Source organism: Chrysochloris asiatica, unplaced genomic scaffold (genome assembly GCF_000296735.1).
Source record: "Chrysochloris asiatica unplaced genomic scaffold, ChrAsi1.0 scaffold00020, whole genome shotgun sequence".
Taxonomy (NCBI): Eukaryota; Metazoa; Chordata; class Mammalia; order Afrosoricida; family Chrysochloridae; genus Chrysochloris; species Chrysochloris asiatica.
Genome location: NW_006408538.1, coordinates 14,818,342 through 14,838,164, shown reverse-complemented (window position 1 = coordinate 14,838,164; position 19,823 = coordinate 14,818,342). Strand labels below are relative to the sequence as shown.

The 19,823-nt window shown below is 43.2% G+C and overlaps 1 protein-coding gene across 1 annotated transcript in view; it reads right to left on the bottom strand.

Moving 5' to 3' along the window:
* Positions 1-603: 603 nt before the first annotated feature.
* Positions 604-19,823, bottom strand: part of SGPL1 (sphingosine-1-phosphate lyase 1) — a 57,699-nt gene continuing 38,479 nt past the window's right edge. The window contains exons 6-13 of the mRNA XM_006835859.1: positions 9,765-9,853; positions 8,166-8,271; positions 7,221-7,319; positions 6,408-6,557; positions 4,220-4,458; positions 3,009-3,155; positions 1,668-1,788; positions 604-1,119 (exon numbers count right to left, since the gene is read on the bottom strand). Of these exons, the coding sequence (XP_006835922.1) occupies positions 979-1,119; positions 1,668-1,788; positions 3,009-3,155; positions 4,220-4,458; positions 6,408-6,557; positions 7,221-7,319; positions 8,166-8,271; positions 9,765-9,853 (1,092 nt within the window). The 3' untranslated portion in view covers positions 604-978. The remainder of the gene's footprint in view (positions 1,120-1,667; positions 1,789-3,008; positions 3,156-4,219; positions 4,459-6,407; positions 6,558-7,220; positions 7,320-8,165; positions 8,272-9,764; positions 9,854-19,823) is intronic.

Below are 19,823 nucleotides of genomic sequence, written 5' to 3'. Positions count from 1 at the left end.
CAACTAGTGAAGGTGCTTCAGAAAACACAACTGAAGGACTCTCATAATTGAGACAGCTTAAAGCAATGGAAAGGGGTACCCACAACTTGGGTGACATGTACTTGAACTTGGGTGCTCATCTGACTCTGATAACTCAGAAAAATGTAGAAAAGTATCTGGTTTCTGATCATTCCCACCGCCCGCAAGAGTCAGGTCTACTTTGACAACTGTTAACTCAGGGAGGCGGCACCAGGTCCAGAAAGTCCCAGAGTCCCTGGGAACCATGGGAGCAAGAACAACGCAATGGGAGTATTATTTCAAACAAGAACCTCAGTGGTGGCAACCAGGTGTCAGATGGGGATTGCAAGAACAGAAGAGGACCAAGAGGTCTCCCCCCTGCAAGTCCCAGCAGACATGATCAACCAGTCCTATGGAGTGGGGAAACAATGGCCTGGTCAGTCTTGTCTTGGAAAAAGAAGACCTGTGGCAATTAAAGTGTCTCAAAGATAGACAGCTAACCTACTTCTAAGAGAAGGTTGGAAAGAGCCCTCTGCTTCAAGTACACACAAAATCCATCAGGGGAAATAAGTTACACAAATGTGTCCTATCTCAGTAGCCAAACAGCTGCCTGAGACAGCAGAGAAGCCCTTTTGTTATAATTGTGCCCCAACTTCCCTAAAGAAGCAGGACAGGTCAGAGCTGCTAAAATGATTAAGGTGAAAGCCAGAGAGATTAGAGAAGGAAATCGTTAAAACAATTCCCGGGACAATCGTTTAAAACAAGAGCAAAATCATTATGTGCTGAACTCCTTCAGGGGTCTTCAACTGAAAAACTATGAAAGGATGCTAACAGGTAGAACAGTGCTGAGGACCAAGCTGTCTTGTAATCTGTCTCGTTGTGCTCTCCAGAGTGAGACCAGATATCAAAGTTGTGTGTGGTCTTTTCCATCCCTAAGAACCTTCTGAAGGCCAGAAGCCCCCGAGGGCTAGGAGTCCAGGCTCAGCGTGGTTTGGGAGAGCCATTCATCTGGCTGCCTGAGGTCACATTGTCTGTGCTGTATAGGCTGTTCAAGAAGACCGAGGACAACTCTGCCACCATACTCCTGTCAACCGTTGTTTGGGCCATGCCGTAGATGGCACCCTACAAATCCAACCAAGGGTACACTGTTAGTGAGGTTCAGGAAAAAGAATAGAGGTGTAGTTTTTGTCCCCCTCCGTGCTAATCCTAGTTTTTCACAAGTCTCCCTGCGCCGCCCCCCCCCCCCCATATAAACCCCTGACCATCCCAGTCAGCAATCTATTGGGAAGACAGCTGGCATATGGAATTTCTCACTGGCAGTGGCCTTTCAGCCCTAAGGAAATATCCTATGGAATTTGCTGCAGAAAATTCCAGAGAAAACATGTTTATTGGCCTTTTTGTGTCAAAATTTTCTTTCCTGGACAAAACCACTGCCTGCTTTTATAGCGTTTTCTAGTGTACAAGCTGCTTTATATAGAGAGTACCTCATTTGGGACTCTCCACCACCTGGGAAAGGGGAGGCAGTGATCATCAACTCAACAAACAAAAAAAGGCAAGAGGTCTATGGACACGGGACAAAGGCAGGGACAGATGCAAGGCCACTTCATTTCTCTCAAGTACCCCACCAACACCTCAGTTTCCAAAGAAAGTAATAAAACGCATGTGCCTACCATTCCTGTAGTCTTTGCTTTAGGATTCTTCATGATTTGGGTGACAGATTCCCTGATATCCTTTAGGAGTTGTATGGCTACTCGATTCCGGGTATGTAGTAATGTGATGCAGAAATGAATACTATGGGGGAAGGAAAGGCAGAAAGAGAGCGATGAACCTTGGGAAAAGAGAAAATGTTCTAAAATGGAGCATCCCAAATCCAGGATGAGGTCACATCCAAATAATGTGATGGCACCTTTCCATCCTTTCTGACCAGTGTCATTAGTTCTGACCTCATCCTGAGACCCAGGGTAGCCAGTGCCTGGGATGTCACCAGGGCTGCATGTTCAATCCTCCCTCAACCACAGAACTACTGATATGACTCTCAGATCTTAGATAAGCCTTCCTGGGGGCAGGGCTAGAGGGCTGGTCTCTGGAAGAACTTTAGAGGAAAGAAGAAATCAATTCAGTCTGGAGGGAGGAAGGAAGGAATGGCAGTGATGCCACACATGAATGGATATGATGAGCACAGGACATGGGTGAGATGAGTGGATTCTTTATTTAAAGGCTAATTTAGAAAAGCTTTCAAGAGAAGATACTAGCAGGCTGTGTGTGAATGATTACAGATTGAAGAGTTTTGAGCTAAATTGTTTGTGACTTGGGCAGCAGAGAATTTTGTAAGAGCAATTGACGGCTGGTATAGATGGAGCTCTGGTAGCGTAGTGGTTACGAATCGGGCTGCGAACCTTAAGGTCAGCGGTTCGAAACTACCAGCCGCTCCGCGGGAGAAAGATGAGGCTTTCTACTCCCGTAAAGATTTACACCCTCGGAAGCCCTATACAGGGTCGCTATGGGTCGGAACCGACTCGATGGCACATAACAACAACAACATAGATGGATTGTAGGACACTGGGCTAACGAGAGTGGAGGAACCTCATGATCCACCACTGGCCTCAGGAGGCTGCATCTCAGCTCACTGAGGCACTCAAAGAATTCAAAGATGTTGTTGTTGTTGTTAAGTGATGTTCAGTCAGTTCCGACTCACAATAACCCTGCATAGGATTTCCAAGGAGTGGCTGGTGAGTTTGAATCACCAACCTTGTGGTTCAGTGCTAATGCTACAGCGCCACACCAAGACTTAACCTCTGGTCTCAGGAGGCTGCATCTAAGCTCACTTAGGCACTCAAAGAATGCAAAGATAATAAAATGATCAACGCTTATTTGTAAAGATATAAAGGCCTCACTTAGTCCTGATATCTGGGCAAAGCCAGGTGGCCCCTCAAGTGATAGGCTCTAGTCATTCATCAGGTTCTTTGAACGTTGTAGAGCAGAGGGGAGGGAAGAGGCTTCTCCAAGCTTACCTGGGGGGGAACTGCAGCTGGTTCAAGTTCCACCCCTTAGCAGTCATCAGGTTTGACAGTCGGTAGATGTCAAAATCGTGGGAGCCCAGAGCAATGACTGATACTTGAGGATTTCCAAAAACAAAAATGCCTTTGATATTTTCCAGTCTTAAGGAAAGGGAAGAATAAAAGGAAACCCCATCAAATGCTTTTCCCCTGGTCACCATCTCTTTCATCACCCAATGTCTCAGTAACACCATGCAGCCTTTTGGACCTTTGTTTTTCTCAGGCTGGGATCAAGGCTTCCTAAAGGGGGAGGATGTGTCAGGTGGAATATTAAAGATATTTAAAAGTCCAAGCCTCACACAGATCTAATGAGTCAGAGTCATTAACTCTAACCTGCCTGCCCCTGTCATCCCATGACATCTGAGTCATGAATGATGTACTTAAGCAGTTCTGGAAAAAAGCATCCATCCATCTCTACAGTTTTGAAAAGCCATCTGTGTAATCTCTAAAGCATGAAATGGTCCAGCAATCCTCATTAGATGGGCACGTAGGAACTACATGAGGATCATTTTCAAATTTTACACGGCTACTGACCCTTTTCCTTCACCCTCAAAATGTTTGTAAAAAGTCTCCCAAACCCCAGTTACACACAAGAGTCCATTAGACAACGTGTGCAGAGGTTCTAGCCTGCACTTAATCTCAGGTTGCATCACTGCCCCTCCCCCATTCCTTCCACTCCTCTTTCCCAGATTCTTGTTTTTTCATCCCAACCATTCTCCAAGGGTGATTCTTAAAGACAGCAGCATCAGTCTCTCCTGCAAGGTTGTGAGAAATCCAAATCCTCAGACCCCACCCGATACAAGGAATCAGAAACTCTAGGGGTGGGGCCAGCCACGAGTTTCAACAATCCCTCCCAGTGACTTCTATACATGGCTAAGTTTGAGAACCTCTGTCTTAACCATTAAAGTGTACATCAGCACTTGGGAAGAGCTGCCAGTTGGTAAGACATCTTCAGAGAAGAGGCAGCCTGAAAAAGCAGCCCTAACTGCAGTGTCTTCTGAAGACCCTTCACAGCAGAGGCAGGGAGCTTACCCACACTCCCAACAGGCTGCCCTAAAGACTTACTCTCAAGGGATGGTACTTGGGCAAGGGCTAAGGGTGCTTGAGCCTGTTAGAAACAAAAAAAGAGCAAGCAACAAGGCAGAATCCCAAGAGCCCACACGTACTCGGATTTGAGGAATCGAGTAGTTTTGATGATCTGTTTGGTGGCTTCAACATAGCCGCTCTCACCGAAGTGCATCAAGGTGGCCCAGCAGGCTGCACTAATGCCACCAGGCCGTGAGCCTGCAATAGTGGGGGAAGCATAGATGCCACCCTGCCAGTCTGTAGCAATGAAGAACTGGTAGCTCCTGTACTTCTTGTCACGGTACAACACGACCGAGGAACCTTTGGGGGCGTAGCCATACTGCGTGGGAAGAAGCAGACAGGTGAGAGTGCAGTTCTACAGGCAGACAACACAGCTCCCGTGTCAGTGCCTCCATTGGCTGTTTCCCACTCACTCTAAGAATTCAAACTTAATGCTGTTAAAGGTGGAAAAGACTTAAGGGCTGGTTTGAGTTTTCTCTTTTAAGAGTGAGGAATCTTGGCCCTGAGAAGCATAGTGCCACATCTAGTTAGCGGGTTTACTATGTCACCTAGCTTGTGGCTTTCCTTATTTAAAACATTTTTCAGGATGGTACGTCAGGATGAAAACAAGGATAAACTCACTCCAACTGGAAGTCAGGAAAGTATGGGCTTAAATCTTGGTGGAACCAAAATCATAATCGTCATACCTGTTACCTTTAAGTAGGTTCCAACTCAGAGGGACCCCATAAGACATAGAGATTCCATAGGGTTTCCAAGGCTGTACCAGTCACAGAATCAGACTATCATATCTCTCTCCCACTGAGCTGCTGGTGGGTTCTAACTGCCAACCTTTCTGTTAACAGCTGAGCATTTAACCAAATACACCAGCAGGCTGCTTAATTAATAACATTGTTGTTGAATGATGTCGAGTCACTTCAAACTCAAAATGACCCTTTATAGGCTTTCCAAGGCTATAAATCTTTAGGGGAGCAGAAAGCCTCATCTTTCTCCTGAGGAGTGACTGGTGGGCCTGAACCAACAACCTTGTGGTTCACAGCCCAGTGCTTATACTGCAGAGCCACCACACTCCAAATTATTGCCATAGACCCATCCATTTTGCTTAGTGTTACATTTCCTTCATATCAAAAAGCAATTTTAATCCAGCTTTAAAATACAGTATGTGATTGGTTTCCTGACAAAAAACAACAACAACAACAACAAAAAACCATGCCCTCCTAATTAACTATCATGCTAACAAGAAACAAATTTCATCCCAGAATCACATAGAGATATAGGTGGTAAGAAGAAAGGCACAGGAGCTGGAAGGCAAAAATGCATCACAACTGAAAACCTGTCACTGATCACTTAACATTTCATGAACAGATCCTAGCTATGTTGCTGCATGCCATCGAATCGGTTCTAACAGTGATCCTGCATAGGGTTTCTGAGGCTGTAAATCTTTGGTTACTTGGCTGGTTGTGTGCCGTGGAGTTGGTTCCGACTCATAGTGACCCTGTATAGGACTTCTGAAGCTGCACATCTTTCTAGGAGCAGAAAGCCTCATCTTTCTTCTGCGGAATGGCTGGTAGTTTTGAACTACTGACCTTAAAGTTAGCAGCCTGACTTGTAACCACTATGCTACCAGAGCTCCTTGTAAATCTTGATAGGAGCAGAAAACCTCACCTTTCTCCTGAGGAACGATTGGTAGATTAGAATTGCTGACCAGTGCATAGCCACTACTCTACCAGAACTCCTTTTGGTTTAAACAAATTTGGAAAAGGCAACCAAAGCAAGGCACCTGTGCCATCTTCTTCCACATCCAGATTCTGTTTCATGAGTTCCTGTCTGACCCTACTCAGAGCACCAGGGTGGAGGCAAAGGCACTTTAAATATCAGAAGCCGAAAGCTCCTGAGCACACAGGCTCCGGTTCAGAGCCCCAGCATTAACATACACTTACAGGGAGTCCTCAGCCCTCTTCTCCCTTCCATCCAACATAATCCCAAGGCTCCAGGGAATCTTTTTACAAGGGCCACCACATGAGTCACAGAGTCAGTCAATATCCCAGCAACCAGTGTGAAGACAAAAGGCAATAGGTTTCTTTTCACTGTAGCTTGTCACCTCTACCTCCTGTTCTGGCCATCTGAATCAACTACCCTGGTGACAGCCAATGGCCAGACGGTTTAATTCTGTGTGCTGGGGGGAAGCGAATGCTTTAGACAGCTAATTTTGTTTCGTCAAAACAATCAACTGGCGACTTGGGGTGACATTTGGTCTCCTGCTTAGCTCACCTTGTGGGTGTCCGCTGAGATGCTGGTCACCCCCTTCACCCGGAAATCAAAAGGCTGCTCCAGCGGGTAGCCCGCCTTCTCCATGAACACGATGAGGAAGCCTCCCAGACAAGCATCTACATGAAGAGGTATTTTGTATTTGACAGCCAGCTAGTTCCAAAACACAAAGACCATAAGAAGATTTCATTGGTAGCATTACAAGAAAACTTTACAGGGCACAGGAGGACAACGGTGGGCTATCGTCAAACCAGGCTAGTTGGTACTATATGTCTGCTGTGTTTTGTTTTATTTTCATTTAAAAAAAAAAAAAAAGTGGCTGTTTTTTACACTCCCAATAAAGTTCACCTTCAAATGCATTGGTGCTTCAAAATAATTCATCCGAAATATATAGTATCTGCTTTACATTGAAATATGCATGGCCTCTAAGTCAGTGCAAAATCAAGTAGAAAGTGGATGGAGCTCTGATGAGCCACCTCCGGAGGGGAGGACCTCCTTCAGGGATGCAGTGGGAGGTGCTGTGGGATCCCTTGGAATATCACCCGCTGGTGGGAAGCTGCCCAGCATCTTCCTGATCTGAAGCAAACCGTCAATATTCTTTCAGATGTAATAAGGAGTTTAAACACAGGCCCTTTCTCCGTATTATTTCTCCCCAAGGTGACCTTCAGAGTAGAGCTGCAGGGCTTAACCACAAGCTGATGAATGCTATTCATCGCAACCATAGTCAAACCTAACATCAAAATTGGTCCTACTTGTCAAACACTGCACCACTGGATTCTATTTTAAAAATAGAGTAGCCCATGTCTCTCGTGTTACCTTGGCCACTTCCGGAACAGGATCTATCACTCCATGAGGAAATTGTGGGGTAGAGCAGACAAGCATGGCAGTGTTCCGGGAGATGGCTCTTTTCATGGCCTAGGGATTCAAAATTTAGAGGAAAATAAGAACCCACATCATCACTGTGATTTTTTCTGCTGCCAAGAGCAACTGGGGCTACTAGCTTAGCGCTCCACTCCCTTCACGGCTCCAACCTGGGAGAAGCCCACCACTGCAGCAGAATGGGTCCATTTGGGGGAATTGATCTGTGAGCACATTACAAAACAGCAAAATCACTATGCGGGTGAAAACAGGATTGGAAAAAGAGTCAAATGTAAGTCCCGGCCCACAGCCAACCAGCAGTGAAGCCATGAGTAAATTAGTTAACTTCACCTCAATACTACCAATAGTTTCAATGACCTGCCTGGACTGGCATTCTGATAGCACTCTGAAAACTAGAACGTTCTTCTACACAAATGTTGTCAAGTGCTTTCCAGTCAGTTTCGACTCATAGCAATCCTGTATGGGGTTACCCAGGAGCGGCTGGTGAGTTTGAACTGCTGACCTTGGGGTTCAAACCGACCTTGCAGTCCAGTGCATTATCTTGCAGCACCATACCAGGACTCCATACAAATACAAGGCATAAAACCAGTGACTGTTACAACAAAACAGCACAAATTCAGGCCAATCAAAATCACAGTGAGAATCGTGGGGCAAGTTAGTCTGTGCAGCCCAGGTTAGAGACGAGCTCATCTTCCTGTTAGAAGCCATGAAGCCATGAAAAGACGGAGGCTTCAATCCATCACACACACTGCCAGTGATCATGTTCGAGGTTCTGGCTCCCACAGCTGGCTCCAAATCAAAGGCTCAGGAAAAACCAGTCAGTCAGACACACTTCCTGCTTCTCACAGCCCAATGAGACGACACATCCTTGAGGGAACTCACCCGCACATCCACCTCCATCATTTTGTTCAGGGGAACCCGTATAATCTTCATCCCAAAATAATTGGCTGCTTTGTCAAACGCAGCATGGGCGCTCTGAGGGGCCACACTACACAGCAGGGAAGAGAACAAGGAAATTCAGACCAAAACAGGACTGAAAAGAGAACATTGTTAATAGCTGATCTGAATTTCCAGGAGTAAACTTCGGATTCCCAATAACCCCCAAATTTTATTTAAAGTGTTTATTATACTCTTTTTACTTTTCAAGCAGTAACAAAATATGGTCAACTGATTTCACAAAGAAACCTCTGCCAACTATTTGGGAAATAATTGTGGCAACGGGAAGGAAAACTCAGTAGCAAGCCCACATCAAAGGATTCCAAGGGTAAACTAAAGAAAACAGGTGAAAGTTAAGGACAGAGAACTTAGATCAGATTAGCGGAAGACGTAACTTTCAAATGCCCAGCTATGTAAAGACAAAGGCATTCATGGACAGCAAGCTTCCTAACATGACACATGTTCAAGGAGAAAGTTTAAGATTGATTGGCAGGGAGGTTAAAGCATCAAATCCAAGGTCCCTTCCAACTTTGAAGAACCATGATCCTCTGAGAATCTAAAAACCCCCGTTTCCCTAAATATTGAGAAGTAGTTTTTCAAATAGTATTAAAGGAAAGGACTGAGTCATTGTTAAGTTCTACTTTCAGATTTCTCTCAATTACTCCACTCTTATAATTAAGCTGTTCCCTTCAAGGGGTGGGGGTGGTTGTGGTTGTGTGTTGTGGAGTCAGTTCCAACTCATAGCGACCCTGTATAGGGTTTCCAAGGCTATAAATATTTATGGGAGCTGAAAGCCTCATGTTCTTCCCACAGAGCAACTGGTATATTTGAACTACTGACCTTGTGGTTAGCAGCCCAGCTTGTAATCTACTATGTTATCAGGACTCTTTCTTTAAGGAGTATAGATCTCTATTACTGAGCAAGGACCAAAAAGTTCTGTATGCAGAACGCTGGTAGCTGATTATTCCCTTAGAATCAGTAAGAATCTGAGCACTGGACCACATGCAATAGCCAGTGTGAGGTACACACTGACCCAACAACAGAGAGGGTTCGCAGAACAGATGCGACCAGTGATGTCCACAGGCTGGAGAGAAGGATCACTCTCAAAAAGATTTTCCCATTTTTCCTCCAAGAAGCCAGCCTTTAGGCTGAGATTCTCCTAGGGAGCACCCTGGGGCGGCCAATTTAAGCAACTTTGAGTGATGGAAGACAAGTAGAGCGTTCCTCAGACTCCTGATGATTTACAGCAAACAACACAGGATTCACAAATGTAGTACTCCGATTCTCTGTCACTTCTGGAAAAAGGAGCTCATTTATAGACTTGAGTTGGGGATGGGAATGACCTTGGGCATCTGTTGGATGGTCCATTTAGCACTGTGCTGAACGTGAAGGGATAAGAACTGAAGGAAAGGGCTGACTTTCAAGAGGAAGAGAAAAAGGAGGAAAAGAGAAGCTCAAGCTCAGCATCACATAGCACAAATCTAAAATGGGGGGGGGGAGTGGGGGGAGGGTGGTGGTGGTGGTAAATCAGCTCCATATACGCACATTTCTGGAGTTTTGATCCCTTTATCGAAGGCCAGGTCCCGATATGCTTTACAGGCCATCAATATGCTTTCTGTCCCACCGGAGGTTACCTGCAATAAAGAGGAGATGCCACCTGAGGCCAGGAGCTGGGAAGAGTGATCAGCATGCACTTCCCTCCAGGGCGGCTCCAAGATGGTGACACAGAAGCACAAATGGACTTGGAAGCACGCGGCACAGGGCATGTGCCGCAGGTGGAACGTACCAGAAACAACTAGCTTTGTGCCTAAGCTGAATCTTGGTTCAGGGAAAGGGTACAAATGATGAAGTAAGACCAACCAGAAACTCAACACTGTCTAGACAAATGCACACTTGCCCAGAACCCATCTGTGTACAATCATTTCCATATTAATCAGTCAATTTGCAGTCTACTCCATCCAAAAGCATCAGAATTGCTGGATTTAGTTTTAAATGTGCAAATCCTTTCAAGAATGTGAAATTATGGAGATACCCCACAATTCCAGTTAAACTCTGCAACACAATGGGGTATAGTGTGCGTTTGAACTGAGTTTTTAATTCTAGTAGAACTGACATTTCTGAATTCCATGGAAGTTGAAATAACTCACCCAACCTACCACTCTGAGACGATCTTTGACCCTTGAGCCTTGAGAAAAGGGATTTCCCAAAGTCACCCTGAAGCCAAACAATGCTTCCTAAAGTCACCTTGAAGTCAAGCACAGGACATTTTGCCTTGGGCCTCGTGCTCTTTTAAAAAGAATTATCTATGTGCGATTTTGGCAACAGAAATGCCAAAGGTCATGCTAGGTGCTACCTTTTAGTATAAATCAATAACGGTTCTGTAAGAATATAATGTAAGTTATTATGTAAACACTGTTCTGGACCTGTTTCCTTGGCAGCATATAATTTCTAGTGATAAATTGAAGTATAACAATGTATCAAAGGGAAACAACAATGCTAGTAAGGTCTGCTTACCAAGGATTGGTCAATCATTCCAGAGCAAAAGAGCAACATTTACCTAAGGACAAAGTTGAGAAGGATGGGAAGGACAGCTGTATGGAAATAGGAGCCACAGGGAGGAAGGGGGATAACTGTTGTTCCATGAAGGGGATTGCAATTGCTAAAATGAAACAAAGTGTATGATTTGTTGAATGTAAAATGGATAATCTGTCCTGTAAACCTTCACTCAATTCACAATAAAAAGTTTAAAAAAAAAAAAAAAAAAGGAATCTACCAAGGATTTCTCGTCTTTGGGACATTTTTGATTGTCTAGGCAAATCTGCTGCACAAGACCTTTTTACAGTGTTGAAGGACAAACATGTCAGCTTGAGGACTAAGGTGCACCTGACCCAAGCCATGGTATTTTCAATAACCTCATATGCATGCGAAAGCTGGACAGTGAATAAGGAAGACCATAGAAGAATTGATGCTTTTGAGTTATGGTGTTGGAGGAGAGTATTGAAAGTGCCATGAGCTGCCAAAAGAACCAACAGATCTATGTTGGAAGAGTTGTAGCCAGAGTGCTCCTTGGTGGCCAAGATGGCCAAATTTTGTCTCCCATACTTTGGACATATTGTCAGGAGGGAGCAGTCACTGGAGAAGGATATCATGTTTGGTAAGGTGGAGGGAGGGTCAGAGAAAAAGAGGAAGACCCCCAACGAGATGGATTGGCCAAGTGGCAGCATCGATGAACTCAAACGTGGCAACAGTAGTGAGGTTGGCCCAAGATCGGGCAGTGTTTCGTTCTGCTGTGCATAATAAGGTTGCTATGGGTTGGTACTGACTCGATGGTACCTAACAACACCAACAACAGGTGGAAATATTGTTCCAATTTGCAAATGGATATATATATATATAAACATAATAAACTTGTGTTACTGGTTTATTATGTTTTTGTTTTAAAACACCACCACCACAGAAGAAAAGGCCTGGCAATCTTCCATAAGTGATTTCAGCCACGGAAACTCCATCGAGCAGTGCTACTCTGTAATAGTCTGTATGTAATACATGGGGTCACCATGGGAAGATTCAAGACAAGGACAACAACCATGTGATACAGTAGAGACATTCAAATATTCCAATGTGCACTTGTAGCTTGAACAAGTGTGAAAAACAAACAAAAGCAAAAGTCTCTACTTAGATTGCAGTTTGTTATCTCATTAGCCTGAAATAAAAACAAAAATCCTTATACTTTTAAATGAAGTAAAACTTTTTCTTGAAGCTATGTTTACCCTTTTTCAGAGAGCCCTGGTGGCATAGTGGTTACGTATTCGGCTGCTAAACAAAAGGTTGGCTGTTAACCAAGAGGTCAGTGACTAGAACTCACCTGGTTATTAGCTCCCATAAAGACTTTTGTTAGGTCTTGTCCAGTTAGTTCTGATTTATAGTGATCCTATGTTACAAAAACAAAACGCTGCCCCATCCTGGGCCATCTCAGAATCATTGGCTATCTATGTCTGAGCCCACTGTTGTACCCACTGTGTCAATCCATCTCATTGGAGGTCTTCCTCTTTAGCACTGACTCCTCCACTTTACTAAACGTGATCTCCTTCTCCAGTAACTGGTCCCTCCTGATAACGTGTTCAAAGTATGTGGACACGGTCTCTCCATCTTTGCTTCTGAGGCACATTCTGGCTGTACTCCTTCCAACACAGATTTGTTCTTCTGGCAGTCCATGGTATATTCAATATTCTTTGCCTACACTGTAATTTGACGTCCTGGTGTGGCACTGTGGGTTAATGCATTAGACTGCAAAGTCGGTTTGAACTGCAAGGTTGATAGTTCAAGCTCACCAGTCGTTCCTTGGAAACCCTCTAAAGGGTCACTATGGGTCAGAACTGACTCGACGACACTTAACAACAACAACATGCTGATTCAGAGGCATCAATTCTTCAGTCTTCCTTACTCATTGTCCCACTTTTGCATAGATATGAGGTGACTGAAAATACCATGGCTTGGGTCAAGTGCACCTTTAACTTCAAAGTGACATCTTTAGATTTTTAACACTTTAAAGTCTTAAAGTGGTCTTTTGCAGCAGATCTGCACAATGCAATATATTGTTTGTTGCCTGACTCGAGCCATGATATTTCCAATAACCTCATATGCATGTGAAAGCTGGACAGTGAAGAAGGAAGACCGTAGAAGAATTGATACATTTAAGTTATGGTGTTGGAGGGGAATATTGAAAGTGCCACGGACTTCCAAAAGAACGAATAGATCTGTGTTGGAAGACGTGCAGCCAGAGTGCTCCTTGGAGGCCAGGATGGCCAAACTTCATCTCTTATATACTTTAGACATATTGTCAGGAGGGACCAGTCACTGGAGAAGAATATTATGTTTGGTAAGGTGGAGGGTCAGAGAAAAAGGGCAAGACCCCCAGTGAGATGGATGGATAAAGTGGCAGCAGCAATGGGCTTAAGTGTAGCAACAATTGTGAGACTGGCCTAGGACCAGGCAGTGTTTCATTCTGTGTTCATGGGATTGCTATGAGTTGGTACTGACTCAATGGCATCTAACAACAACAAAGCTTCCATAGGCATTAATTGTGGGTACAAGTAAAATGAAACCCTTGAAACTTCAATCTTTTCTCTTTTGATTATGAGGTTCTTTATGGGTCCAGTTGTGGGGATTTTTGTTTTCCTTATGTTGAGATATAACCATACTGAAGGCTGTATTCTATGATTTTCATCAGTAAGTGCTTCAAGTTCTGTCTGTTTTCAGTACACATATGTCATGTATACAACGTAGGTTGTTGATGAGTCTTTCTCCAATTCTGATGCTAAATTCTTCTTCATGTAGTCCAGTTTTCTGGATTATGTGCTCAATATACAGATTGCTTTATTGGAACAACTGCATGTTTGGTCTATGTACAGGTTCACCATGAGCAGAACTAAGAGTACTCGAGTTCCCATGATCCACAATGGTATCCTTAGTTGACTCCATTCCACACAGTTGGATGTCTTTACAAAGTTAAGGAAGCACTGGTATACAGCTCTCTGGTATTCTTTGCTTTCATCCTCAAGATCCATCTGCAATCAGCAATGATAGCCCTAGTTCCACATCCTCTTATGAATCTGGCTTGAATTTCTGATTTATCTTTAACAAGAGTTTACTCGTGCGTGAGATTAATGATACTGTTTGACAATTCCCACCTTGTGTTGGATCACCCTTCTTTTGAATGGACACAAATATGGTTCTCTCCCATATTTGGCCATGTAGCTGTCGTCTAAATTTCTTGGCATAGACAAATAAGTGCCTCCTGTTTGTTGAAATGGATTCCAGCCTAGGAGACCCCATGATTCAAAGCTGACTTGAGGGGCACACAACAACAGACTAAAAACAAGTAAGGGAAGGGACCAAGCCGATCATCGCAATACTCCTAGCACCTAACACAATCATGCAGTACCTGGGTGGTGCTCACTCTTAAGGTACTCAGCTGGTAACAGGAAGGTTGAAAGTTTGACTTCACTCAGACTATCTGAAGATAGTCTTGGTGGTGTACTTTTGACAAATCAGTCACTGAAAACCAAATGGAACACAGTTCTACACCGGCACACATGAGATCACCATGAGGAGACAGAAGCTCAACAGTAACTGGTGTCTTAGCATAGTAGTAGCTGGCACCTAATAGACTTTTTTTTTTTTTTAAGTTTTTATTGTGGATTATGTGGGTTTAATAATAGACTCTTGGTTACCACTTCCTGACAGCTGACTTGACTCTCATTAAATCATGGCCAACATCAGTACTTCATAACCACCTGTCTATCTTTCTAGAGAATTACAACGTTCAAATCAAAAAGCCAGAGCACTGGGCTAGATGGACACAGTGGTTCATCATCTAGAGAGAGTCATCCCATCTTGAGAGCCAAGCTTTTATCTACAAGTAAGGAACTGAGCCCCTGGAACAGCAACTCACCACCCAGTGTCACACATTAACATCTACTGGACTTCAGGTGTGGTGCTGTAGGATCAGCACTGGGTTGCGAACCACAAGGTCAGCAGTTCAAACCCACCAGCTGATCCTCGGAAAAGAACTCTACACAAGGTCACTCTGAGTCGGAATTGACTCGATGGCACTTAACAACAACAACAATATGAGACAGAATGAGGGGGATAATTTCCTAAATCTACAAAAGCCCAATGACCAGGAGTAATGTGGAAGATTAGCTGAGTAGAGTTAGTCATTTTTTGACACAGGAAGTCTTCATCAGCCACAAATGAGTGCATTTAGCTGGGGCATGAGACACTTGCTTTGTAGGTCTGTGCATCCTGAGCGGAGTAAGACAAAGTGCATAGAGTTGAGGTCATTTCTGCAAAGCTGCTGCATGTCCTGTGGCCTGGCAGTCAATCTCAGAATGTCACATGAGGAGCCAAACCACGTGTAAAGGAAGTCAGGGAAGGAGCAGCAATGTCCAAGTCTTCAGTGCTTAGACACTAGCCTAATCACAAACACTTCCCACACCTCTCGCCACCTACTTCTCAGGTCCTACTTTCAGTCCAATAACTCATCAAATCAAAATCACCACACATGAGCAAACACCAGTGTGTTTAGCCTATATAAGCAGGGATAGCTTCATTCTAAATGTTTAGTTATGATCCCTGCAAATCGTATGTTTACATCTGCTCCTACTCTCCCACTTCTCCTGACCCCAATGAAAGGAAACCTAACTTAATTATGAACTTAAAAAAAGAAAAGTTAAAAGCCTCAATAACTACTTGTTCCGCTATTCAACTAATTTCACTTTCATAACAACTCTCATTACAGTACATGATATGTGTTTCAGAAAACAAGAGCAGAACACAGCCTACTTGGAAATTCTTCTTTAAGATTTTGTTTGCACACCATGGCACTTCCACCCTGGTAGCATAGTGGATTATGAGCTGGGCTGTGGTCCACAAGGTCAGTAGTTTGAATCTACTAGTTGCTCTGATGGAGAAAGAGGAGGTTTCCTGCTCCCATAAAGATTTACAGCCTCAGAAACCCTCTATGAGGTTGCTATGAGTTTGAACCAATGATGCCACAGCATACAACCACTGCCAACCAACCGCACATATTTTACGAGGAAACCTAGTATCTTTTTAGTGCATGGAGTCATCTTATATCCACTGTCACTGAGGCATGAGAAGCTAATGAGATGAAAGGCAGTTTAACGATGAAGAACAAAGAATTAGAAGCAAAATGAATTCAGAGAAAATGGCTGAGATGGTGGAAATCTTTGAAATCATATCCAATAAGGAACAGCTAGCCACCTAGAAAAAACAAGGAAGGAAGAAAAGCTACCAAGGGCAGGGAGTTTTACTATAGAAAGATCATTTACAGGGGAAAGGAGCCAATTATGGAACTTCAATTTCCAACAACATAGATTATATATACCCTGAAGAATCCTCCAAATGGAACCAACTGAAAAAACTTGACAAACTGTTTTTTTAAAAATTTAAATCTGTGGCTGATCTAACATAAAGGAAATAATGATAGATGCCATCGAATCGATTCCGATTCATAGCAACCCTGTATGGGGTTTCCAAGGAGCAACTGGTGAGTTTGAACCACCGATCTTATGATTCAAACTGACCTTGAGGTCTAGTGCTTTATTCCTCAGCACTAACCCAAAACAAAGCAAAAAAAAATAAGAATTCTGAAAATAAGTTAGTGCCTGCAAAAATCATGTGGAGTCCTCTGGCTTCCCAAGGGGAAAAGAAAATCAAAATCAGCCCAAGGCCAATTCCCATAAAGCAGAGGTCAGACATGCCTGGATGCCTACAACCTTCCTTACACCAACCATCCCTCCCACATCACTCTCTGCTTCACATCTAGGTTTGACAATCCATTGCAATGGCCACACAGAATTCAAAACAACACTCACTATTATGGGGTTTATTAGGGAGTCCTGGTGTGGTACTGCAGGTTAATGTGCTAGACTGCAAGGTTGGTTGGAACCTCAAGGCTGGCAGTTCAAGCTCACCAGCCACTCATCAGAAACCCTATACAGGGTCGCTATGAGTCAAAACTCCTCATCGAATGAATTTATCACCCTTGTCAAAAATCAGCTGATCACACATGTGTGGATTATGTCTGGATCCTCAATTCTTTTTCATTAGTCTATGTGTCTATTATTCTAACAATATGAGGATGTTTCAATTACTGTAGTTGTACGTTGGTTCGAGTTGGTTCCGACTCATAGGAGCAGCTGGTGGGTTTGAACTTGTGGTTTGCAGTCCAGTGCTGATCCCACAGTGCCGCACTAGGAGTCCTACCAGGGGTCAGAGGGAGCATTAACAGTGGTGGAAACATCCCACTGATTAAGGGTAGAGTTGCACAGCCAATTATTGTAATTGCTGTCATAAGTTGTATACTGTAAAAAGTTGAATTAGCAAAAGTTGTAAAATAGATATATTTATAACAACAACAAAAGAGTTGTTGAGGCAGCTTATGTACAGCTAAACACCTCATGGGATTTGGTTCCTTGATTTAGAGGCTTAGGGTCATGGTTTCATGAGACAGCCCAGTTAATTGCCTTAATAACATGTTTAGGGCTTCTGTTCTGCCTCCTACTTTGTTGCATAGTGCCTGGGGTCTTGAAAGTTTGCAAGTGGCCATCCATTGGTCTCTAGTCACATGGAAGAACAGATGAAGATATGGAAGAACAAAGGAAGATATGGAATGTGTGGAAAATTACCTACCTCAGCTTTACTATGAGACCAAAAAAACTGAATGTGCCCAGCTATCATTAGTGAATAGTTTGATCAAAGATTACATAGAAGAATCCTGAACAAAAAGAAAATGCAGAACTGAATTGCAAATTCTCATGGACTCAGGACTATCTAGAGCCATGGAACCCCTGTAGCTATCGTTTTGAGACCATGAAAGCTAAAACCAAAAATATTCCTTGGAGCCTTCTTAAAACAAACAACAATTTAGCTTAACTTGTAAAAAGAAAAGTCTGCCTTGAGCTTCACGCTCCTTTAAGAGCTATCTACATGGGATCAAACTGACAGCAGCAATTCGAAATAGGAACCTTACAGGGTAATGGATGCAAAACTCCAAGCTTTCCCACCACGCGTCTGTCAAGTCTGTCGTACTGCAGTCAGTCTGTCGTACTGCAGTGGCTTGCTTGTTGCGGTGAGTCTGGAAGCTATGTTACAGGTATCTGAAACACCAACAGGGTCACCCATGATGGACAGATTTCAGATGAGCTTCCAGATGAAGACACACTAAGAAGAAGGACAGACAGAATACTTTCGAATATTTAGTCACAGAAAACCTTATGAATAGCAGTGGAAAACACTGTCAAATTGCACAAGGATATTGAATATTGAAACATGATGAAGAGTACCAAAATATTATCAGATATAATGCCAGAAAATGATCTCTTTAGGTTGGAAGGCACTCAAAATACAACAGGGAAGAGCTGCCTCCTCAAAGTAGAACTGACTGTGATGACAGGAATGGAGTAAAGTTTTCGGGACTTTCATTTGCTGATGGGGCACAACTCAAAATGAGGAGAAACAGTTGTCCACATGCAATAATAATAATAAATGAAATGTATGAAGTATCTAGGAAAATAGAAAATTGTCAAAAGTGAAATAGAACGCATATACATTGAGATCCTAGGCATTAGTGAGCTGAAATGGACTGTTATTGGCCGTTTTGAATCTGAGGACCACAGGGTTTACTATGCTGGGAATGACAAATTAAAGAGGAATAGCATCACATTCATCTTTAAAAAGAACATTTCAACACCTATCTTGAAGATCTATATACTGTCTGTGATAGGATAATATCCATACCCCTACAAGGAAGACCAGTTAATGCCACTATTATTCAAATTTAGGCACCAACCACTAAAGGCAGTAATGATGAAACTGAAGAATTCTACCAACTTCTTCAGTCTGCATTTGATCAAACATGCAATCAAGATGTATTGATAATTACTGGCAATTGGAATACAAAAGTTGGAAACCAAGAGGAAGAATCAATAGTTGGAAAATACAGCCTTGGTGATAAAAACAATGCTGGAGAGCGCATGCTAGCATTTCGCAAGACCAATGACTTCTTCATTGCAAGTACCTTTTATAAACAACATGAAAAGTGGCTATACACATGGACCTCACCAGATGGAATACACAGACATCAGATGGGTGGCATCTGTGGAAAAGCTCTGTATCATCAACTAAAACAAGGCCTGTGGAACAGACTGTCAATTGCTCATATGTAAGTTCAAGCTGAAGCTGAAGGAAATGAAAACTAGTCCAGAAAGCAAAAACATGACGTTAAACATAAAACATATTCCACCTGAATTTAGAGTTCAACTCAAGAACAGATTTGATGCACTAGACATTAATAACCAAAGACCCCAAGAGTTATGGGATGACATCAAGAACATTATATAAGAGGAAACCAGAAAGTCATTAAGAAAACAAGAAAGAAGAAAAAAGGCCAAAATGGATGCCAGAAGAGACTCTGAAACTTGCTCTCCAGCATAGAGATGCTAAACAAATGGAAGAAATGAGGAGGTAAAAGAGCTTAATTGAAAATTTCAAAGGGCAGCTCGAAAAGACAAAGTTAAATATTATAATGAAATGTGCAAAGATCTGGAGTTAGAAAACCAAAGGGAGGAACACGCTCCGCATTTCTCCAGCTGAAGGAATTGAAGAAAAAATTCAATCTTCAACTTATAGTACTAAAGGGATGTTGTTAAGTGCTGTCGAGTCGGTTCCGACCTTGAACAGGGTTTCCAAGGCTGTGTATCTTTATGGGAGCAGAAAGTCTCTTCTTTCTCCTGCGGAGCAGCTGATAGTTTCAAACTGCTGACCCTGAGGTTTAGAACCCAATTCGTAACCACTACGCTACCAGAGCTCCTTAAAGGGATATATGGACAAAATATTGAATGATGCAAACAACATCAAAAGATGGATGGAGGGAATACACAGTCACTGTATCAAAAAGAAATGGTCCACTCAACGCAAACCCCCTTCTCCAAGACTAAGTCTCAACGGAAATGCATGCTCTGATTGGTGACCACACACATCACCGATGGGGGGAAGTGGGGTAAAAGCAGCAATGAA